This window comes from Apodemus sylvaticus, chromosome 13 (assembly GCF_947179515.1).
Source record: "Apodemus sylvaticus chromosome 13, mApoSyl1.1, whole genome shotgun sequence".
NCBI classification, from domain to species: Eukaryota; Metazoa; Chordata; class Mammalia; order Rodentia; family Muridae; genus Apodemus; species Apodemus sylvaticus.
The window spans coordinates 25886052-25912067 of NC_067484.1; the positions used below are offsets into that span (position 1 = coordinate 25886052).

The 26016-nt window shown below is 33.7% G+C and overlaps 1 protein-coding gene across 1 annotated transcript in view; it reads left to right on the top strand.

Moving 5' to 3' along the window:
- The window catches only part of Dcc (DCC netrin 1 receptor), a 1165761-nt gene that overhangs the window by 995296 nt on the left and 144449 nt on the right, over nucleotides 1-26016 (top strand). The window contains exon 15 of the mRNA XM_052155825.1: nucleotides 2302-2496. Within this exon, the coding sequence (XP_052011785.1) occupies nucleotides 2302-2496 (195 nt within the window). The remainder of the gene's footprint in view (nucleotides 1-2301; nucleotides 2497-26016) is intronic.

A 26016-nucleotide genomic window follows, 5' to 3' on the forward strand; every position in this document is an offset into this window, starting at 1 on the left:
AGTGATGAAATTATTTAAGATTGTTTGATGAGCTAACTTTTAAACATTTTAGACAGAGAAAATAAATGACATTATTGTTTGAATGACGTTCAAATAACTTCTACTTTTGAGTACCTTTTTAATTTTCAGGAAATATGTTGATTTATTGCCCTTTCAGAGTCAGGATGGCCACTTGTTTTTTATTTCTCATAGAGCTTAACTGATTTCCAACATACCATATATATCTTTTTCTATCAAAATATTTGTCATAATTTGATTGCTATTTACAGTCAATCAAAATGTTTACCATAAATTACTATAAATATATTCTCACATATATGTTTTTCTCATGTTATAAATTACAAGAATTTGGGTTATGTCTACTATTTCCACCTTGTCCTATATTCTATCATAGATATATGGCCCTATTGTCACAATTGATTTTGTTGTCAACTTGACACGGGCTAGACTCTCAGAAGAGGAAATCTCAACTGAAAAATGCCTTGATATGGTGGTCCTGTAGATAAACATATAAGAAATTTTCTTGATTATTGATTGATGTGGCAGATCCATGCTCAGTATAGGCAGTGCCAACCTTGGGCAAATGGTCCTAGGATGTATAACAAATCAAACTGAAAAATTATTACCAGTAACCAGTACTCTCTATGCCGTCTTCCTGCTCTGAGTACACTCAGTGATGGAATGTACCATGAGAATTATTATCTGAAATAAACCCTTTCTTCCACAAGTAATTTTTTGTTCATAGTGCTTTATCATGGTAATAAAAATCCTAAATAATAAAAACAAAACAAAGGAAAACAAAAGATCTATATTCCAAACCCATGAGATGCTGTATAAATATCGATATTAACTAAACAAGTATCAGTGTCTTTTAGGGATACATATATTTCAAAATGATGATGTCTCATCATCATGTTGTTATGACATTAAAACGTAACAATAATGTTAATTTAGTAGTAAAATTCGTCATTGCAGTCTCTATAAAAGAAAAAATGTTAGACATTCACTAATTTCCAATATCATTTGAGACCTTAGGTACTCCTCATAAGAAGAATTTTAATGCATTAGCTCTCATTAAGTCTTTTCAAAACCCTATGAAATTGTTCACAACTTTATCTTCATTATACATCTGAGGGAATAGAGGCTTACAAGTAAGGTTTTACACACTTCTATGTGTAATCTAGTGTAGAATAGAATCTTAGCTATTTATAGCTTGAATCCTTTCCTTTAATAATACCATTTTTAAGAGTCAACAAACACTGGGCAACATATGTTTTGAGTTATGCTGAGCATCTATCTAATTCACATCAATTATCTCTCTCATTAACATATCTTACTTTTATTTTTTAATGTTGGAGATTGGAAATATGCTCACTTGTGTGGGTGTTCATTGAGACAAGAAGCAAATGTGTGAATTTCAGGGGACTGACATCCATAACCCTACTTCTGGGAACCTAAGTGTGCTGCTTTACAGGAGCAGAACAAACTGTAAAGACCTGAGCAATCTATCCAGCCTACTCAATTTCTTAAAGAAGAATTGGTACAGATATTTTTGATTTTTGTTAAAATTGAGTAAATAATTCTTAGAGAAGACAGTTTTGTCATTTTCTTTTCTTTTCAGTTATTTTGTTTGCCATAATTTTTCAATGAATTACTGATGCTTAAGGAAAATATATGAAGAACAATAAAAAAGGCTATTAAAATATAGAAGCATGACACTGCATGTGTGTACAAAAAATGTTTAAGAAATTAGATGTGGGAGAATATGATCAAAATATGTTAGATGAAATTCAATAAATTCCTTTGATGTGACAGGAGAGATGGTTTGACCAGTAGTGTGCTGCTAGGCAAGTATGAAGACCTGAGTGTGTGTGCATTGCCATCTTAATTGAAAACCTGGGCCCTCAGGTATACTTTGTAAGGGGAGCAAGACAGATATCTAGAATTCTCTGGGCCACCAGTCTATTCAGTGAAGAGCAGGTTCAGTGAGGAAATTTTTCATATAAAAGATGGTGGAAGTTTATAAGGGAAGACACCAAATACCTACCTCTAGTAGTATCCAGATATGGGTGTATACACACACACACACACACACACACACACACACAGAGAGAGAGAGAGAGAGAGAGAGAGAGAGAGAGAGAGAGAGAGAATCTGGTAACAAACATGGAAAGTGTAGTGGGTGATAGGAAAGATGCACTCTGCATAACAAGAGATCCATCAATGTGTGCATCTGTGTGCAATATTTGCTATTCTGTAACTCTGAAATGAGGCTTGCTGATATCTGTCTTTTAATCCTAGAGTCTCAAGTCCCTGACCAGCCGAGTTCTCTTCATGTGAGGCCACAGACAAACTGCATCATCATGAGTTGGACTCCTCCTCTCAACCCAAACATCGTGGTGAGAGGCTATATTATTGGCTATGGGGTTGGCAGTCCTTATGCTGAGACAGTGCGTGTGGACAGTAAGCAGCGGTACTATTCCATCGAGAGACTCGGTGAGTAGCTCCTGTTTATTCTACTAACATGAGAAGGTGGGTTATTTTCCATTATTTCATTTCTTATAAGCTTGGCTTCATAGATTATGGTTTCAGTATGTATCATGGATTAGTTAAGTCACTCTACACACACACAGACACACACACAAGCTCATATACAAATGTATACATTCTTTCTCTCCTCCCTCTATTCAATGAAGGCATTCTGCTCTAGAGTGCTCTCTGATGTTGGAATCATTCTATGAGCCTTTCATTATAAACACAGGGCTAATAAACTACATTGAATAACTTTTCTCTTTCTGACCATCCTTGAAAATCTCTAATCTTTATAATCTTGTAAAAGCAAAATAATTTATTTTAAAACTTCATGGTACCTGCAAGAAAGACTTCTGCTAATTTGATTTAAATGTGGGTTGCCCAATCACAGTGACTTTGTTTGCCTTCAACATCTGTAGAAAAAGCTTTGTGCCCATGCCATTGTTATAGTAACACGTGATGAAATGAAGAATTTTCAATCAAGGCAGTAAATCTCTTCTGTATGTGTTTCTTTCCTTCATAATCTAAATCTCTTGTCAGAATTGGCTTCCTTTTTTGCATGAATCCAATGCTTCTGCTGTGTTCTTGTATAATGTCAGCTGTGTGTATAAACCTTCAGTTCACTTTATGCTGATTTTCTATGGTGTGCTAAGGGTTTGTATCATTAACAGAGAAAAATGACAAATAATATATCAGGATGCCAATAAGTTAAGTAATTGTCACAAAAGTAAAAGATTAGTTCATTCTACCTGTTGATTTAAGGCCACGTTACTAGCAGTGAAATGCTTTGACCTCTTTGGAAAAGAAACTTGATTAGGGGTGGGAAGCTCTAGTCTTTGCAGTGTCCCTCACAAACAGAACATTTGTGATGAGAAGCCTGATTTGAATCTGAATAGCTAAAATGTGGTGGTAAGAATAGATTCTATCAATGCAGAAATAAAATTGCACCAATCCATTTTCTCTGTAATTGCTCCAAACACTAATGAGAGAATCACCTACTGAAACTGGCCACAATTAGAGTTAGCTTGGCATTTAAAATAATATCCCCCCAGTCAGTTTCAGGGTATGAATATAAGGGCAATCACAAAGCTCATATTTTATGGCCGTCAAACCTGTGTCAGGGGACTCTCAGTTATCCATTATTCAGAATACACCATCTCTGACAGTGCATCTTTATTCCACTAACCAGACAAGGCAGGTTAGCATGCACAAGCTACTGCAGTAAGAATAAATGCATTGAAAAACAAGCAAAGCCGGAAAGAAAAACTACATGATTGCACTATGTCCCTTCATCATGATTTTCTTCATTACAAAGAAATGAGAAAAATAGTGGAAGTTTACCACACTGTGAAATTACCATTGGTGCTTTCCCTAAATGTTAATCAAGATGAAGAACATCTTCTTAAGATGTGTTCGAAAAAACAAAAAGAAAGGCTGAGGTGTACCTCCGTACCAAAGCCATGACTAGAAGAGAAGAGAAAGTGAGAGTTCAACCATATTCATGAGTTTCCACTTTATAGCTTATTTGGACAAAGAATTCATATATAGAGTTACACATACACAAAAGCACACAGTAACATACATAAACATATATGCATGCACCCAGAGATACTCAGAAGCACATAGATACACACATATATGTACACACATGATACCACATGACATACTTTTAAGAAAATCATAAAATACAAATGTTGACATAAATATCAAATAAAAGCATATGTTGTTGGTTTTCATTAGGGTGCATATAGTTATATCAATAGAGGTGTATGGATCAACTTGTAATTTTTGCAAAGATCAATGTTTTATGTCTGTCCACACACTGTGATGAAATCACTAATTGCTTCTTTTATGATGTTAAGCACTAAAATAAGTGGTATGTCCCTGAAACAAAATGCCTCAGCCAACCACATAGGGTTGATGACAGTTCCAAGAGGTTGAGCACATTACTGTGTAGAATAATGTTGGGGGAGCAGTTTCATCACAGAAGCAGGACGCAAATACCTTTGCATCACTTTGTCTCCCTGTCTCTTTCATTCTACTTGGTTCCCCAATTGATGGGACATTTCTGCCTGGAGTTAGACTTTGTCTTCTCTCCTTTATCTTGACCAGAGATACCCTCATAGACACAGTAGAGTTATGCTTTAGCAATAACCTCAGTATCTCTCAACTCAATCAGATAGACATCCAAGGTTAATCAGCATTAATCATTAACACTTATCATAGAATTGTTTATGAAAAGACATTTATAGAAATATTTACAGTATTAAAACCATAAAATTGTCTGATATCTATTTTTCTTGTGATATGTTGCCATTTTTATATTCTATTTTATTGAAAATAGATTTTGTTCATTTGATATATTCAGTTTACATTTCCCTTACCATATACTATTTTAAGAAAAGAAAAAGTTAAGTACTGCATATTAGTTACATAATTAACATTAAGAAAATGTGTAAATAATTCTGAGTAATGTTAGTCATATCTTCAAGCATTGAATTTGTGTTTTAGACTACATGATGATTTCTAACTTTGTGACTGGCTGACAAATCTCCTGTTCTTTTAGAGGAGAACCAGAAATTATGAACAGCATTTTGCTTATACATAATAATTATTTAGTATTTATATAAAGGTATGCATAACCTACCTTGGGGCTGGAAATATAATATCATTGAAAAATATTTACTTTACCTGATCAAAATAATTAACATGTCCTGAATAAGTGAACAGTCTCATTAACAATTTTTCCACCAGATATTTATAGTTAACCCAGTGACATTTTACTTTTTATAAGGAGCTGTAGTACAAGGTGTAATATACATTCATAATGAGATCTGCATGATTTGAATTTAATTACATTAAACATACATATTTTGTAAAGAATTATATACAGATTGATATGTTCATCATTCTTTATATGTATATATGTACTTATTCATATATAATATATAGTCATATATAATATATATTTTTAAAGTATTTATTTCTGGATTTAAAAATTAACTAATTCATAATATATAATTTTTATTTTAAACCTCGTCCCTTATTTTTCAAATATTAGAAATATTGTAAATGCTTTTGTAGACTTATTCCACTAAAATATCTCTTGGGAAATATTTTAAGTGGTATTGTTTATTAAATTTGTTTTGGATTTTTAGTGTGAAAACATAAATTTAATAACATTGACTGTATATCCTCTACCTGTTTAATTCACCTATTCTATCAACTCTGTAGATACTATGGAATTTACTACTTAAGCAATAAAAAGAAATGAGGAAACATTTAGCCATACAGTTTCTGAAACTTCCTGCTTTATTGAAATAGTAAGATCAGCCAAGTGTGATTCAAACTGCCAGTTGCAACCATTTTTGGCTAATTTCTGATCTTGGGGAAAATTTCAGTATTTTCCATGAAATTGGTCCTGGATTCTTAAATATGTTATTTATCTGACACTTATGAAAGGCTACATATTTCCCAGCTTTCAGGCAATTTCAGTATCACATTTTTAGAATGCTTGTAAAGTGGTTTTTCCCTCTTAAAATGACATATTTTTATTTTCAGTATAACAAATTAAGTTCATTATTGATGGGAAACTAAACCTGAATTTCTCATATAAAAATATGTATAGTTATTATACCATTATTATATGATTACTTTTGATTCATTATCATTTATTTAATTTTTGTGTTTCATATTTGGTGGTTATACTTGCCAACAATGCTCTTGTATTCTCTTTCTATTTTCAATTTGTTAATGTTTACTGGCCTCAGAATGAGTTATTTCAAACATTTTCTAATTTGTATTGTATTTCCTTATTTATCCTTGGGTTATTTAGAGTTTCATAGTTTAGGGTTTCTCTGGTTTTTATTATTCATTTATATTTTTATCCTTGCATGGCTAAAACACATAGTCTTTTATAACAATCCTTTTAAATTTATTGAGATCTATTTTGTAGATTGACATAAAAATTTTAGTTAATATACATTTAACTACAATATGTATTATACTGATATTAAATGTTATACACATGCCAACTTGAATTTAAAAGCACACTCTGAGTATGATTTTTAGATTTTCAATGCATTACCTAAGTTTTTTGATGAATATCTCTCTGGATATATAAGTAGTCATCACAATTATCTTGGAAAGTTTATAAATTTCAGTGAAATTACAACTTTTATGAGGAAAGACCAAATTATGTTTGTGCCCAAAATGACTGAACAATTTACGCCCATACCGTAGTATTATTGGTATTTATTACTATTCTATTCTATGTATTACTGATATAGCTACTCCAGGCCTATGCGTGTTATCAAAATACTAGTTAACGGTGTCAAACATTCATGTCTTTATTACATTAGATGGAAATCTTGTATGATAACTGATTCAGACAGAGATACAAAAAATGATATTCGTAGAATTTTACATTATACTAGACCTAGAAAGCTATGTATATAATGCAGATTTCAATTCACATCTCTCACTTTTTTAAAAGATTTATTCATTTATTAATATGTAAGTACATTGTAGCTGACTTCAGAAACACCAGGAGAGGACATCAGATCTTGTTACAGATGGTTGTGAGCCACCAAGTAGTTGCTGGGATTTGAACTTAGGACCTTCAGAAGAGCAGTCCGTGCTTCTAACCAGTGAGCCATCTCTCTAGCCCCCATATCTCACTTCTTAAAGGGTTTTAATTGTGTATCTGAAATATGTTTTTCTCAATTATTATTCCCATTCCTAATATCACTTCAATGATGCACTGCTAATCTAAATAGTATCAATATTTTTAAATACTCAGAAATATTTTAATTTTTTACCATTTAATCAAATATTTAAGATGTTTCACATAGCCTAGGACCATCAAATTTAGGTCTATTTCTAACAGGTTATCCATGTAACAGGGTTGTTTTTTCTCTCATACCATATATTTTTTGGATAATTTGTTTCCCAATTGTCTCTTCTAGAAAAAACATCATGACTATCCTACAATCTATTTATGTACTTGAGTTGAAATAATAACCATGGAAATATATTAATTTTAATTAAAATATGTATGTGTGATTAAGGCATAATTTTTTGTATTGTAGATTTGTAGTACACAAATGTTTTTTCTAAATAGTTGAGTTTAAGTGATTTTTAGCTCAGATATAGAAAATACGTAATATTATTAAGTTCATTGATTACTGAAATTAATTGCCATGAATAAAATACAAAACAGAAACTTATATTTCATGTAAAAGACTAAAATATAAACTCAATATCTTAAATATAATCACATACTGATCATAATATCCTAGGTAAGATATTATTAAGTTCATTGATTACTGAAATTAATTGCCATGAATAAAATACAAAACAGAAACTTATATTTCATGTAAAAGACTAAAATATAAACTCAATATCTTAAATATAATCACATACTGATCATAATATCCTGGGTAAGAGAACTCCACTTGTTTCCCAAGAGCACCGTTTACCCGGGGAGGAGTGACAAGGGATAAGAAAATGTCAGGCCATAAGATCATTCCTCTGACTACAACCAGAAGAAGGGCTATTACCTTTTTTTTTTTCAGCTCAGTTTCTTCTAAACATATAGCCATTTTCAGGAAGTCTTTAAGGACAGCTGTGCCGTGGTTCATTAATAATGCATTCAGTCTATTTGTAACTCCTTTCTCACTCTCTACTCTCCGAGGTCCAAAGGAGGTGCATTGTCTTATACCTGGTGAATTTTTTAAAGCTATTTGGAAAAATACATTACAAAAGATGAATACTATTATTGAATAAGAGGAGAAAAGATCATTTCATTGAAGCAAAATATCTCCCTCTCCATTATATACATATATATATTATATACACACACACACACACACACACACACACACACAATTTCTCTTTTTTCAACACAAAGGAATAAGTGATTATTTCTCCCCTCCATTCAGGACCCTATAAAAAAACTCAGTGGTTCATTCTTCCTCCAAGTTTAGGATCAAGCTTTCAAACAATAAAAATGTTTCTCACATCTTGTGCAGTTTTCTAGAAAATATCATATTTGGGTTAAAACAATCCTAATCCCGTCCTCAGTTCTCCTTACTCTTCAGTGTTTACAGACAGCTAGGTGTTCAGTGTATTCTTTGCCAAGGTCTGTGAAACTATCAACAATTTATTTCTTCATCTTCCCCAGTGGCAGATAACATCCTGGATCTTAAAATGAAGGTGAAGAAAGAAAGATGCGATTGAATAAGAAAAACAAAGTTGTTCTTCATATATATCTATTATTATGTATATTATATACATAATATATATTGCTTTATATATATACATAATAATAGATATATGTATATATATAAAGCAAATACACATTTAAATGTATATATTTACATTAAAATTAATATATAATACATAAACATATTGTCATATATTTATGACTAATGTTCATGATTATTCAGATTTATAAGTAAATAAAATTATAGTCAGTAAATAAAATTATAGTCAGTGTTTATCAGTATACTAGATGGAGATTATAATAAAGACCTGTCTTCTAGTATAGAGAGACATAAATATTTATTTATGTCTAAGCCAGATTGTGTGAAGAGACATTTCCCATATAAAAAAAATCAAGGTGTTTCTGGGAAATTAGAACCTTCCAGTTCACCAAGAAAAATAAAATATAATATAGGGACATAAGATGTTAGTCTTAAACATTCTTATTACGTATCATAAACCATAGATTTTATTTTATTTTATTTTTGGATGAGTGCTGGAGCTTAGACATAATGAAATAGTATTTTACCCCATGGGCTATGTTGAGAGCTAACTCTGGGGAACATAAAGCAAAAAGCCAAAGTAAAAGACTCGGGCATTTTGCTTTATGAAGCAGTTATACCAGTAAATTCAAGCATTTCCCATTCAGTTTTATCAAGTTTTAGTCCATGTATTTTGAAACTATGAGAGCATCAGATGCTTAATTGTTTTCGATTATATTTTCTTTCTGTTGAATTACCCAATTTCCCATATCTAAACCATCCTATATTATGACAATGATAATAGCCTTATTCTAAAATGTATTTTGATATTAATACTACTACTAACTATATCAAATGACATAATGCTCCTCTCACCTAATTTAATTGTGGTTTTCTACCTTATAAATATGCATGTTTTAATACATAGATGATTCCTTATTGGTAAGAGATAAAGGATATTAACCTTTTACTTTCTGAACTGGTCTATAGTCAAAGAAAAAAATAACATTCAGTCATTTATGTATCTTTATACGTAATGTGTGTGGTTATTTTTGGCCTAGAAGATTGCTCTCCTTTTTATTTATTTTATATATAATCTAGGTATACATGCTCATAGGTTTCATTAAATGTAGGGAAATTATCAATATTATCAATTATCCTTAAATAGTATTTTTTCCTGTTTCAAGCGACTTCTTGGGTTACGTTTATATTACAGTGCTTTAAGGTACCCCACTCACGTCTATGCCTCTGCTTTTTGGTTTTAGTGTTTTGATATCTGTGTTATCTGGGACAGTTTTCCTGTTGTGTTTAAAGCCAGGGAGCGGTTTTGTTTTCATTACTTGACTAACTGGGTATGCTACCTAACCTCTTCAGTGTTCATCATACTGTACACTGTACCTGCAAAGGGCATTTTTGTTCTTTACATTTCTACATGTGTGATACTTTCATTAAAAAGCTGGGTCTTGAGCATTCTTTAGTATGTGTAATATAATTTATGCTTTTAGTAGTTTTCCCAAACTATTTTTTCTGTACTTTTTCAAATTCTCTTTCTATTAACTCATCCTCATGATGAGCTACTTTTGCTAAGGCTTGCCAATTATGTGAGATTCCTAAATGTGTGTGTGTGTGTGTGTGTGTGTGTGTGTGTGTGTGCGTGCACTTTTGGATGTTTGAGAGTTTGATATTGTTTTTTATATATTTTTTATTTTCTATATTTTTTTAATTTCTATATTCTTTGTATCCTTAAATTTGGCTCTAGGATGCAACTACTTGGGAAACCAAGCCCATTCTATTCCTTACCTTCATTCATATCTTAAATGTTTAATGTCTAATACCATGAACCTAATTTCTTATGACTTCCTGATTCCCATCAGGTTATAGAGAACCCTGGGCCTCAGATTCTGAAAGTACTAAGAATTTCACTTCTACCCCTGTTGTGTGGTTTATGTCCCAGCCTTATGAAGCTTCCTCAAGTAGTAGCTGAAAACAATTCAGATACGGTCCGAAGATAGAGCCCTGTAGAATTCTGAAGTCTACTTCCAATCTCTCTGTACTTTCCCAGATCCCTGGCTGCTTCAGTCAGCACAGGCTGTTCTGTGGGTGCTCGTTGTTGGGGAAAATCTCCAAGCATTTTCCAGTTTCTTCCCCTTTTGTTGTAGTCTGGAAACTCAGGACCAAAGATGGTGCAGTAAAATGCTCATGTTATTTCTTCTCTCGCAGAAGTCATAGATCAGCATGGTTCAGCAGACAGTATCACAAAACTGTTATATACTTATTTTAAACTAAATTTAAGAGTAAATCCAGTTTCTAGAAGTTCATTTCATTAGAAATGGGAGCCTTTAAATAATGGTTAAATCAGCTTTTATTATATCAGTGTACTAAAATTTTCAGCTTTTCAAAAAATACCAGAGGCCAAGTATATTATACTTGGTATCTACCATTAATCTCATCAAGAACGAATCCTGTCATATTGCATTTTTCAGGAGTAAATTTAACTTGAACGCTCTTAGAAACGGGTCTTTTAGCCTGTGGAGAAATGAACCTTTATAACTCCCAGAGTGCATTTGAAGCTCAGTGAGTTCAGTATAAATTGCATGTTAAGCTCAGCATGCTCCCATCAAAAAAAATTCTTCATGCATATAATATAAAAGTTTTGAGTTTATGACATGCAAACATCTTAAATAAGAAAACCAATTCACTTTAGAAGTCTCAAGAATAGTCAACATACATGAATAAAAAATGAATGGGCACCATGCAGTGGGCATTTTTTTTATATTTTGAAATATAGTTCATTATAGGTGTTGGTTAACAAAATTCTGCTTTGTATTTTGAAAAGAGTTATAAGAATAATTATGGAGAATGATTTTTAAAAAAAAAAACCTGTAGTAAAAAATCGTTACTCTAGAGGCTCAATAAAAATAAGTCATTTCATGGTAGAGAAAGCAAGGAGGAGGGAAGATTTCCCTATTTATTTATCCTTAAATTTCATATTCAAAGTGGATTTTCAGTTCTGCAATAGAAAGTGCTATTGTAGATTGTAAGATCAGAACAGACCGTTGGAAAAGCATACATTGAAACTGTGGAAAACAGATTCAAAGAAAAGCAACTCATTCTTATTATAATCTTATAACTTTTATTTCCATGGGAAATCACTGCTCATTTTCACATTAACATCAGTAGTTTATTTGCTTCTTTTCTGTCTTGTTATTATGTCTCCCTGACATTAAAACCTATGCCTAATTTTTACATTCTATATTGGAGGGAATATGGAATCTAATTTATATTATATTATATTATATTATATTATATTATATTATATTATATTATATTATATTATATTATATTATATTATATGTAGTGCTATTTTCCTAAAAATTCAAAGGCCCTGTCAAACTTAACTTAGTATATTTCAATGTTTTTATCTTAAAGATGTGAATGAAATCAATAAGAAAGCACATTATTATATGATTCATTTAAGTTTCATTTTAAGATCTGTTTTGTCCATTTGGTAATGATTAATCAAAAACTAAATGGGTCAGCTTCTACACTTGCAGACTATTGCTTAATTGGAAGGAAGATGGGTGCTAAATGAGAAATTTTTATCATATTTTGCAAAATTGATTATATAAAATTATGTACTATACACAATTAAGTATAAGTTCTTACTTGTTAAGAATAAGTTCTATACAGAGGACAGTGGCGAATACTAAGGAATGTAACACATTCTGCTGTCTGGCATATACCAGGCTTCTAAATTCCTATCTCTTAAATAGAAAAAGAAGGTATATCTCTTGCAAAGAGTAAAGGAAACATTAAACTTTGTATATTTTCTGCTTTATGCATTTGTAATTTGAAATGTGACTTTGATATGAGATACTTAGAAGAATTTTTTCAAGTTGAAAGCAGGAAAGTTTTTACTAAAAGTCTGGGTTGAACTAATTTTCCTGGTTAAAACATGAAAAAAGATGTCTAGGACTGTGCTGTTAAGGAAAAACAAGGGAAGCCCAAGGTCTAGTGAAGAAACCAGTTGAACCATGAATACAAGTTCTTAAAAAGGAATTTCAGGATAACAGAAATTGTGAGAACTAGTTGGACAAGTTTGAAAATTGTAACCCCTGAGAAGTTTGGAATATTTTTTATTCCTTGATTACTCTAGACCTCATAATGTTTATTAATTACCTTTGTGTTGTAATGACTAAGGGAAATAATGAGGAGCTCTTCCATTGAATATTTGCCTATTATTTTTATGAAACATGACTTTGCCTTATAGCTAGACTACTAAATGCTGTAATTGAAGATAGGCTGAACTATGTCTACCTATTCATAAATATATTTTTGTATTTTTTTAAACATTTAAATATATAAATCTTTCAAAAATGTAATCTGTGGTCAGAAGTTAAGCTCTCCCACACCATATGGTCATTATTAAATGGACTAGCTCTTTAGTGAAAAAATATTTTAATTAAAGCATTATTACATACTTTCCTCCTCCATTTTCTAACTCCAAACTCCCCCATTCCTCCTGTTCTCTCAGATTCATAGGGTTGCTATGAGAGAGAGAGAGGGGGGGGTTGTGAAGTAAATTTATTGTTGCTTATATATTTTAGTATTGACAACTTTGTACTGGATAATTCAATTAATCTGGGGCACACTCTTCCCTGGAGAAAACAAATTCTTCCTTTTGGCAGACATTAAATTCTTAGGCAAATGGATGGAGCTAGAAAACATCATACTAAGTGAGGTAACCCAGACTCAAAAGAAAGAAGTTTTAATAAGGGTTTAGTACTACACTTCTATGTGGTGATAAATCTAGGTATTGAGAATTGGTTTAGGAAACTGAGAAGAGAATGTTCTCACATAAGATCTTTAGTCTCAATAATCATGGGTGATTGGTTAAGTTTACAGTACCAGAAAAAGTTTATATATCAGAAACTGTAAGATAGCTGTCAAGATGTACAGGCCACTGTTGTACTGTTAGGGACATCTTGCTGTGCCTGAATTAGTACGTAGGCATCACTGCTGAGGACTATTGATTGTGTTCCTTCCTGGGAAGCTGCATAGTACCTTCCAGTACTATGAAAGCTAGAGCTTGGAGAGGGGGTTTGGGAATAAGGACCTACCCCTTCTCTATAGAGTTCTATGTCAAATTATCATGTGTCTTCAGCAATAGAGATTTATCTCCAACTTGCAGGAGGCAACGAAAGGCAACATCAATAGCCTATATTGGTTCAGGACAGTATAACGAGCAATTTGTTGCTAGAATAACTTCACTGTTTTCATAGCATTGTGAGAGCATTACTTTGCTTTCTCTTACCATGATAATAACCATAAGTGAAAGCAACTCTTGTGCTTTAAGCATTTTATTTGGCTTGCATGCCCTGATCACAGTCCCCTGAGGGCAACCAAGGAAGTAACTCAAGGCAGAGCTACCTTGAAACCAGAACTAAAGCCGAGACAAGTGGGTGTCGGAACTGCTCACTGGCTTATTCCCTATGTCTTATGCAATGTGATTTCTTATACAGCCCATTGACAACACTGAACACAGTGGCCTGGACCCTTCTAGATCAATCATTAACCAAGAAAATGACCCCAGATTTATTCGCAGACCAATCTGATGTATGCTTTCTCTCAGTTATATTTCCCTTTTCCCAGATGACCTGAGCTTTTGGAAAATTGACGAAAACAAACAATCAAGCAAATAAAACCCTTAACTGACACAATGAATCACTGCCGGCCTTTGCCATTTGTCCTCTTCATGGTGTCTGTTCTAAAGTCTGAATCATGGAAATGAAAACAATCAAATGATTATTTAATTAACCATAGTGACCACTGTGAAGAATTGTGCCCTACAGAGTACTCATTTTATTTAAATTACTTGTTATAATTCTAGAACTTCTCAAAGGAAAGTCTTGTGATACTTTAAAAACATACATTTTAAACCTCTGATTACATTTATTTTGGAGAGTTCTACTGGGATGCATACTATTCTGACACCCCATTTGTCCCATTTTTTTTCTTCAGTACACAATTTTCTTTATCCCTGTCTCCTAGATGGTATGAATCCTGACATTTTCTTAAGATTAGTCATGCCTACGTGTTTAATTATTTGAATAGTGTTGTATATGGGAACATAATTTATGTTTTTTTAAATTATTTATTTACTATATATAAGTATACAGTCGCTGTTTTCAGACACACCAGAAGGGGTCATCTGATTTCATTACAGATGGTTGTGAGCCACCATGTGGTTGCTGGGATTTGAACTCAGGGCCTCCAGAAGAGCAGTCAGGGCTCTTAACTGCTGAGCCATCTCTCCAGCCCTGGAACATAATTTATGTAAGTGAGCTTTGTGCAGTTAAGAAATTTTAAACATTCAAGTAAAGGTGATAGTACATTCTTTTGGATTATTTATCTAGCAACTTTATGTTTCCAAGGTATAAATGCTTTATGATTGTGCTTGAATTACTAATATTTTACTGTACAAATGTGCAAATATTAAACACAATATATAGACAAGCTATAAGGCTGACAATTAAAGACAATGATAGAATGGAACCTATTACTCTAAGTAAATCTATCACTATAAATCTTGGTACATTTAAGTTCTTCAATTAGATAGAATAGTCTTATAAATCATTCATACATTATATAAGATAATAAGATATTTGAGGTCTTTGTTTATCTGAAATATTTTCAATATATAGAAATGCAGTATGTTTCTTAGAATTTTACCCACCTAATAGGAATACTTTTCCTTAAACCATATATTTGACTACCTTGGAAGAAAGATGTCCTGAACCGTCTAGTTTAGAGACAATAGATTACAACTTGCCTTAGTTTGTGTTCCCATAGGTGCGATAAAATACTGTGACAAAAGTGACTAAAAATAGAAAGATTTAGAAACATTTAGTTCACAAGCACAGTTCATCATATCAGAGAAACCAAGACAATAAAAGCTATAGAAGGTGATCACATCCTGATAACATCCAAAGCAGAGTGCAATGAATGAATGTGTGCTTCTCTTCCCCTCCGTTTCCACCGATAGAGACTAAAGTCACACCAAGGGATTGATGGTGACGTACACGGTGAACAAGGCTTCCTATCTCAATTACCACAGCCAAATAAACTCTGAAACCCTATCCAGAGGCCAGGATTTAGATTCTTACCTGTTGACGATAACAATCACCTGATTCATTTTGTAGATAGCTGATTTTGTGTTTACTGCACCATTGCACATTTATGTATAATACCAGAAATTAAAGTCAACTATAAATCAGACAACTAAATCTTTATTAATTAATATGCCATGTCTTTCTTTTGGAGACATTAATGTGGTGTGCTAGTGATGCAGACTGATACTTAAAGGTTATAATCTTAGGATACAAAAGGTTAAACTGCTTATATAGTCTTTGGCATGAATCAATTTCTTAATAAGTAGTAAGAAAGTGACAGTTTAAAAGGCAGTAATATTTCTTGTGTGTAATATTGGGTGAGATAGGAATTTTTTCTGCATTTGGTTTAAACCTACAACCCCAAATGTTTAATGTCTAATGTAAATTTCCTTAGAATAAAGAACTTAGTAAAGACACATATCTGAACTTTCAAACCATGTAAATGTGACCTCTTTCTGAAAAAGAGTCTTCACTAATAGGTTTGTGTTAAGGATGTTTAGCAGGATCACACTAGATTACCCAGTGAGTTATAAATTGTGTGATGGTGTCTATTGTGAAGACATACAGTGGTAAGACAACAGCAGAGCATTGAGGTGAACACTAAGGGGAAGCAGCCAATGGTAAGACAGCAGAAGAAACGAGGTGAAAATCAATGGGAGACTGGAGTGATACCATGACCTCTCGGTATCTGAACCCACTGAACCCACCAAAACCCAAACAGAGTGAGGAGGAGTTCTGCCCAGGAGCCTGTGGATTAGTTAATCCTCTATTTGTAGACATCTGACCCTCTGTTGTTTCCATAGTAATGTTGTAATTTTCAATAGTACATTAATTTCCAATCAATATCCTAAACTTTTAAAGCCAAATTTCTGAGTCACGTATCTCCCACTTCCCAAAGCAACATGAATATATTGATAAAATTGACAGGTTCTAAAAGAAGGCACAATATCACGGTAGGGCATCCTGAGAGTGTCAGGGCATGGTGGTGTCTAGGTGATGAGATTACTGGAATGAGCCAGTAAGGCATTCCAAAATTCTCAGCCATCTAGAAGAATTCTGTTCCAGTCAGTCAAACTTCATCTTTTCAGTTAAATCCCAGAAGATCCGTGCTAGAAAATGAATACGAAATTTACACTGGCCTTGTTTTAGTGTTGGGAGGTTTTTTGTTTCTAACAAGAATAAAAAGGAAAAAAAAAAACTTCTTGGATGAAACACAGTGGTTGCCATACAGAGACTGTTGTCCTGAGAATAAAGCTCAATTAGAGCAAAGTAAACAAAATTTGTAGAAATGTAGAAAGCCAAGGATTTTATCCTGAAGAGGAAAGAGAATTTATCCACATGATAATATTATTGACAAGGTATACATACCAATTAGTCATGTCTTAGCAGAAATTAATAAATACTCTAATAGTATAAAGCAGAATTATTGAATGTAAAGGAGAATTTGCAAAATTGAAACAGAAACATAACAATTTTCATTTTATAATTGACCCTACATTTTTCTACTTGCTGTCATTATCTCATACGATATTTCATACTTATACTTCATTATCTAAGTGCTAATTTCTTCAATTATTTTAATTATGGAAATAAGATGCCCATATTAATCATTATGAAAGCAATATGTAGCAAACCAATAGCTGACATCAAACTAAATGGAGAGAAACTTGAAGCAATTTCACTAAAATCAGGATCAAACCAGGCTAACTACTCTCTCCCTACCTATTCAATATAGTACTTAAAGTTCTGCCAAAGCAATTTGACCACAAAAGAAGGTCAAAGGAATATAAATATGTAAAGGAAAAAATCAAGATATCACTATTTACATATGATATGATAGTATACATAAGCAATCCCAAAAATTCCACCAGAGAACTCCTACTGCTGATAAACAACCTCGGCAAAGTGGCTGGATATAAAATTATTTTTCTAATTAATAATGTATCTATAGGAACAAAAATACATCAGGTATCTATTCCTGGTAGATGACATACAGATACTGGACACAGAAATCAGACAATTATAAAATTAAAAAAATGGTGAAGTAACAGTCATTTGTAATTCTGACAAATAATGTAGAGGTGGTAATATTTTTTGGTACTCCCTTGTCTGAGCTGCAGAGGGAGGTCTTCCTGAGTGGAGGAGAGCCTATGATGAAGATTGTTTTCCTCTTAGTCTAGTTTCTTCAGATTCTTAGGTGGGTCAAGTGAACATGACCAACCAGCACTTCTCACCTCAAAAGGAGGACTGTGAGGGGAAAACACAGACTTTATCAGAAGACTGGTTTGTTTTGCAAAGAATATCATATAATTTCAAGAAACTAATCTGCCTTTTAAATTTAAAATTTCCAAGAAATAAACTTTAATCATGTTTTCTGTCTTCCCTCAACATCTTCCATACCCTCCCAACCTCCCTGTTTTCTATCTGTTCTCAAACTCTTCATATGCTCCCTTTCTTTCTTTTCAAGAAAAAAAATATTTTAATAAATATTGTTTCCAGGTTATTATATTTTTTTCTTCTTTAAACTTGATTTCTGGTTACTGAATAGCTCCTTATCTTAAATATCCAGAAGCTTTAACAACGTGAGTAGACGCTTAATTTTATGAACCATATTGTAATTTTTAAGCTTTGAGGATATAGTAATAGAAATCATATGATGCATTAGTTAGTTTTTATAATTGTAATAGAGCATCATGACTAATAAAGCCATTTATAAAAGATGCCATTTACATTGAGGGATCATAGCTTCAGAGGGTTGCAGAAGACATGTTGTGCACCAGCATCATAATACACAAAGCACAGCATGAGGAAGAGAGAGCCAGGGCTAACTAAGAATGTCATGGCCTTTTGAAACATCAAGGTCCAACCCCAGTGACACACCTTCTCCAACAAGGCCATGCTTCCTAATCCTCCTCAAACACTTCTAATAACAGGGAACCAAGTATTCAAATATATGAGCCAATGGGGGAACTTTCCCATTCAAGCCACCTCACATTGTATGCTGATGATGTTTAATGAAACAGGCACATAATGTTGTTTTCACTGCTGGACACTACATATCAGGAAACAATAGGGAAATGGTTTAGATATCTATTGAGTATTTACTGGATGTCAAACTCTGTATTAGATAGATAATATATAGGTAGGTAGATAGATAGATGATGGATAGATATAGATAGATAGATAGATAGATAGATAGATAGATAGATAGATAGATGATAGAGATATAGGTGATATAAATATAGAAATTGATACAGATATAGATATTGGTGACAAGTTAGAGACAGAGAGGTATAGATAGATACATATGTAGATAGAGATAGAGATTAAGCATAGAGATAGATGATAGATAGATAGATAGATAGATAGATAGATAGATAGATTTACATAACACTACAAATAATACTATGGCTGTTCTCAGATTGATGCCATTTTGTGGATAACATAACAGCAATAACAGAAATTTAAAGTGGGGCTAACACAAGTGCTTGCTGACTGGAGCTAGTGACTAGCTGTCACCTGGGAGGCTCTGCTAGTGCATGAGAAATACAGACAGAGACATTCTCAGCCAGCTGTTGAACTGAGCACAGGGTCCCCAATGGAGGAGCAAGAGAAAGGACCCAAAGAGCTGAAGGGGTTTGCAGAGCCACAGGAGGAACAACAATATGAGTTATCCAGTACTCCCAGACAAAACCATCAACCAAAGAGTACACATGGAGTTACCCATGGCTCCAGACAAATAGGCAGCAGAGGATGGTCTTGTTAGACACCAAAGGAAGGAAAAACCCTTAGTCCTGGAAAGACTTGATGCTGTAGTGTAGAGGAATACCAGGACAGGTAAGTGGAGGAGGGTTGATTGGGGAAAGGGAGATAGCTTATGGAATTTTCAGGGGGGGGGGGAGGCAGGACAAAGAAAGGGAACAAAATTTGAAATGTAAATAAAGAATATATATAATAAAAATAAACTGGGGCTAAAAAGTCTTGAGTGACTTGTTTTCAATTAGAATATGATAGACCTAGAATTAATCTGTAGGACTCAAAAGCACCTTTGATCAAGGTCTACACTGCATGCTATATACATGCTGACTATATACATGCTGACTAATTAACATTTATCACAGTTCTACCACCTAGCCAATGAACCTAATTTCTAAGTGGAATTCTTGAAATTCCACTCATTTGGTAAAATTCAGGCATGCCTTTATTTGGCATTTAGTAACTGGAAAATTCATTCAGTATTCTTTTTATCACTGCAACTATGGAATTTAAAAGTTAAAGCAAGCACAGCATTCTCTATCTTTCAAGTCAGAACATTTTAACTCTTCACTGAAAGGTTTATGCCAATAAAAGATGATATAGTCATATAGTTGTTATCTGGATAACAAAGAGTTACAATGTCCTGTCTCTCTCTCTCCCTCCCTCTTCCTCTCTTCTACTGCCCTTTCCTCTTCCACCTACAAATAAACACCATACTTATATCCTGTTGGCAGGATATGAAACCCTTTGAAACTCTTTTTTCATGTTTCTTTACCCTTCCGTTCATCTGTGATTTTTCTTTGTCCTCAGCTCAACTTCAATTCACTATAATTGTTTGTAAGATAAAGAATCTGGTCATTTGTATTCAGTTTTAAGAGTATATTGACTCAAGAAGGAATGAGCTTTAAAAAATCTGTAGCAAATGGAATTTATTTCCTCTAAAAGGATAAGCTTCCTTTCTAGATGTAGATCTACTTTGCTTCTCTGACAGTCAATGAACACGCTAGTTCTCATTACCTATAAGATGTATGTTACAAGTACAAACTGAATAATAAACAAATTGCTCAGCATCATTTACATGTATTTAATCAACACAAAATGACTCAGAAGCATATAAAGAGCTAACTGGATGATAATTGGAATATAAATGTGTTTGGTAACTGGGTGATGGTGGCGAATGCCTGTAATCTCAGCAATCTGGGAGGCAGAGGCAGGCAGATATCTGAATTTGAGGCCAGCCTGGTCTACAGAGTGAGCTCTAGGACAGCCAGGGCTATACAGGGAAACCCTGTCTTAAAAAAAATCCAAACAAACAAACAAACAAATAAATAAATAAATAAAATGTGTTTGGTGTTTAATGGTGAAAAGTGGTAGCTCAACAAAGATGTAGTAAGAACCAAAGAAGTTGGTCATAATGATAGTTACAGCCGTGCACAAAGTTGAACTTGGACTCTAGGGTACTGCTTAGAACTGAGTCCTCCTTTCAGTAACCGGGAAACCACTTGTTCTTTGTATCTATGCTGCCAAAATAAAGATGATGATAAGAACTTGAAATCAATGCACATTGTATGAGTGTGTGCTTGTTTCCATGAGTGCGACTGGTCATAAGTATTAACAAGAGCTACACATGAAGGTCATAGAACAGCCTTCAGGAGTCAATCCTCACACGTGTGACATGCCCTATGCATGGGGTCAGAGAAGAGCTTTCAGGTTTCATTTCTTGCATTTCTACTTGGTTTGAGACAAGATCCCTTCTCTTCTGAGTACACCAGGGTAGATGGCCCGCGTCGACTCAGAGGTTATCTTTTCTCAGCCACCATCTCCCCATAGGAACCTATGAGATTACAAACTTGACCTTTATGCAAGGGCTGAAAATCCAGGTCAGACTTGTGTGGCGCCTGTTTTTACCTACTAAGACATCACAGATTTAAGGTGTTTGCAAAACTTAAGAACACTACATCATTTATAATCACTTAAAAAACCTTACTAATTGTTTCCTTCATAGTAATAGATTAAATCATCCCAGCTTGTTGTTGTGTTAGCTAGTTTGTTTGTTTTGGGGAAAGCAGAGGTTCAAAATTGACCAGAAAATGTAATGTTGACTTTATTCTGCTGTAGTATTTGAATAGCTAATATGCATGCATTTTCTAAATAATAAGAAAGTAGAAAATATAAACAAAATGAATACTTACAATTGAACTCTTTCTACATAGTTGAAATTAATGGTGATGGTGATTTATATGAGATATTTTAATATTTTCCTTGAATTATTTTCTTGCTCTTTAGATACACATGTCAGTAATGTCATAACATCTTGCTTTTTCCAGATTTCTCAACTTCTTTTCCTACAGTCACAATTTTCTAACTTAAAAACTATATATGTTCAACATTATCTTTGATCTTTTAAACTTTTCCTCCTTATATGCACACTTATACACATACTTTCTCTAAATATATAGAAAGCAAAACCACATTGTACAGACATCCACTGTGACACCAGGTTTTCTTTTTCTTTTCTTTTTCTTTTTTTTTCTTTTTTTAAAATTTTTTTTATTCGATATATTTTTTTTATTTACATTTCCAATGGTTTCCCCTTTTCTAGGCCCCACTCCCCGAAAGTCCCATAAGCCCCCTTCTTTCCCTCTGTCCTCAGACCCACCCCTTCCCAATTCCCCGTTCTGGTTTTTCCCTATACTGCTTCACTGAGTCTTTCCAGAACAAGGGGCCATTCCTCCGTTCTTCTTGTACCTCATTTGATGTGTGGATTATGTTTTGGGTATTCCAGTTTTCTAGGTTAATATCCACTTATTAGTGAGTGCATACCATGATTGATCTTTTGAGACTGGGTTATCTCACTTAGTATGATGTTCTCCAGCTCCATCCATTTGCCTAAGAATTCCATGAATTCATTGTTTCTAATGGCTGAATAGTACTCCATTGTGTAGATATACCACATTTTTTGCATACACTCTTCTGTTGAGGGGTACCTGGGTTCTTTCCAGCATCTGGCAATTATAAATAGGGCTGCTATGAACATAGTAGAGTATGTATCCTCATTACATGGTGGGGAATCCTCTGGGATCCTATGCCCAGGAGTGGTATAGCAGGATCTTCTGGAAGTGAGGTGCCCAGTTTTCGGAGGAGCCGCCAGACTGATTTCCAGAGTGGTTGTACCAATTTGCAACCCCACCAGCAGTGGAGGAGTGTTCCTCTTTCTCCACACCCTCTCCAACACCTGCTGTCTCCTGAATTTTTAATCTTAGCCATTCTGACTGGACACCAGGTTTTTAAAAAAAAATACTCTGTTCAGAAAACTCTGAATTCGCTTCTCAAGGATAAATAAAAAAGCAAAGCAAAATAAACAAACAAAAATGAAACTCCTTTTACTTTTCTCAGTGAGCAATAATAAATAAATGCATGCTGGCAGCCCCATTATTCCATTGCTAGTTTTAATGGTTTAGGATAGGATCAGCTGAGAACCTGCTATGGCTGATGGGTAAAGTATGAGACCAGGGATGTGTGAGTGTTCTAGTCCTGAGCACCGCTAAAACAGCCATTAATCAAGTGTTAACCTTACTATTTCTAATCATAAGCAAGAGCCCAGCACAGTAGAAATGAGCCTCCTTGTTAGAATTATTCATTTGAGAATCAGTCAACCAAAGGCTTCCCTGACATCTAAAAGGCTGAGCGAACAGTGGGTGATTGCTCGGGAAATTTATGAGACCGACATGAGTATTTTTCACGTCCCACAAAAGAAATACAACAAATGCTTTGCTGACAAAGCTCTAGTCATTACAGATTTTATATTCCAGTTTACTGAGCAGGGAGTTCTCTGAGGCAGATGGCTTGCTTCATCATGGAAGCTTTCTTGAGGATGGATCACTTAGAGTAAACTCAGAGACGTACTTTTATTCTGACTCTCAGCAATAGGCTGTTGGACCTCAGCAAAGATATTTTACTTTTTTCTGAGGTTGGTTTTTATTTTAACTTTTAGTTTCCTCTATTTATCCAGCATTTTTATTCATTAAGAAAGTAAATAGATTTTAAGTGTTGTTTCTATGTCAGCCAGGGACTGGGGTAGGTACTGGGAATGCTTATAAAAATAGAAAGAAAAACGAATCCTTCCTTCAGAGTGAATTAGGGTCCTCAGCTGGAATTACTGTCAAAAGTTACCATTGTCTTGAGGGTCAAAGGGTGTTACATCCTGGTAACACCCTTTAAGGAAAGAACACTCTGGAAGGACTTTTCCCAGTTCCCTTTTCAATCAGTAATGTAAATAAACCCACTTACCTGAACTTCTGCAAGAAACAGCCACCCAGTGAAAGATGAGGTCACAGTCTCCTGGACAGGGGTAGGTATTGGCTACTAAGTGCTGACTCAACACTTTAATCTTCAGTGCTCCCTTTACTCCCATATAAAACCTATGTGCAGCTAAACACTTGAGTCCTATCTTACCAGCATGGAGGTGATTAGGGGCTTCCCCCACTAAGGAAGCTATGGATGATAGCAATATCACACAATGATGTCTAGACTGCATACGGATAAACTGTCAGTTCTTGTCTAATGGGGTTGTTTAGGGATTTTTTTTCCTTTTTAGGACAGTTTATGCCTTCACACACACACACACACACACACACACACACACACACACACACAATTTGCAATAAACCCAGGCCATACTCTATTTGTTGTCTGGAATCCTGAAATGGATACATGCTATAAGAATCATCCACAAAAAAACATGTTTTGGTGCACCTTGGAAATTACTATTTTATTACTCAAATATATCTCTTTAATTCTACTTCTCTATTTTCTTATTTTTATTTTGAGCCAAATTATCCCATAATCACAATGTAATATCAACTATATAGACCTACCAAGGAAAAACAAAACAAAACTTTGCCCTGTGTATTATTAACCTATTTCAAGTAACACCCAGTAAAATAAAATTATTGAACAATAACCAAACAATTAAATATTCTCTTGAAGAACCATATTTTTATTCATGCCTTTCCCAAGAGGTTCACTTATTCTTCTGTATTGGGAGCACACAGGTAGTTTAGTTTGGATATTTCACATAGTTTAGAAACATTTGGATTAATTCTACATACTCCCCATTATTATAGTACCAAAACAATGCATAAGTGTTTAGTCAGTGTTTTAATTATATCCCTCATATTGTCAAACTGCCATTGCACCAACATCAGACCTCTTTCTGTTTTGTAGGGTGAGGACAATACTATCATTACTCCTGACCTGCCCCTTACTCTGATCTGGTCCTCATCCTTCACCCTAGAAACTACCACACCACTTCACATCGTTGTCATTTCCTTCAAGTCCTACAGGTCATCTCCTGTTTTCCTGAAAAACAAATTTTTCAAGGACACACAAATCATATATTTGTGGGTACAGTATCCAAACACACATACTCAATGTGCAAAAATTGAATTAGGATAAGTATCATTTGTATCTCCTGAAATATTTTTGACTTACTGTAAACCCCTCAACCATCTCCTATAGTTATTCTAAATGTATAATCAATGCTTATTCTTATAGTTATATTTTCAATACTGTGTCCTTGCTTTCCCAGGCCTATTCTCTATCTGACTGTGTTTACTACCCATTTCTGGCCTTTCCCCTCTCACTGTTTCACTTCGACTTTTAACCCATTCCCTGTGTCCCTGTGATGAAATGTTTAATTTCCAAAATGAAATAGCATTTCAGTTAAAACATGTAATTTTGCCTTTTGTGTTTATCTTTAGCGGCATAGCACCTTTAAGATTCACTCGCATGGCACTATATGTCAGTTTTTTCTTACTTTTTAATGTTGAGCTGAATTCTCCAAGCTTTATCTACTGTAAATACTGCAGTAAAAACATAGATGCATATGTGTATTTGAAACTATGCTCTGCTCTGTGGACTCTACAGTTATAAATGGAGTTGCTCTGTCACATAAAGAAAATCATTTTAAAAATTTAGTAGCAGTATTTGGTTTTTCATTGCAAATATTCTGGTTCACATTGCTGCCAAAGGTGGAATCAAATTTTGATACTGTTTGTGAACACTTACTATCTTTTAAAATATAAATCCTTCAACTCTAAGTTCACCACACTGGTTTTCTTAGTGTTGGGATTTGAAGATCTCCAGTGATTAGTAATTCTAAGCACTTTATTATATACTGTCCATTTACATTTTTATGTCTTTGGAGAAAAATACTCAACCATTTTGATATCTTTGAATCATTGTTCTATTTTTTTGTTGAATGTCTGGATATTATTCTTTTATCAGATATAAATTTTTAAAGTTCTTTT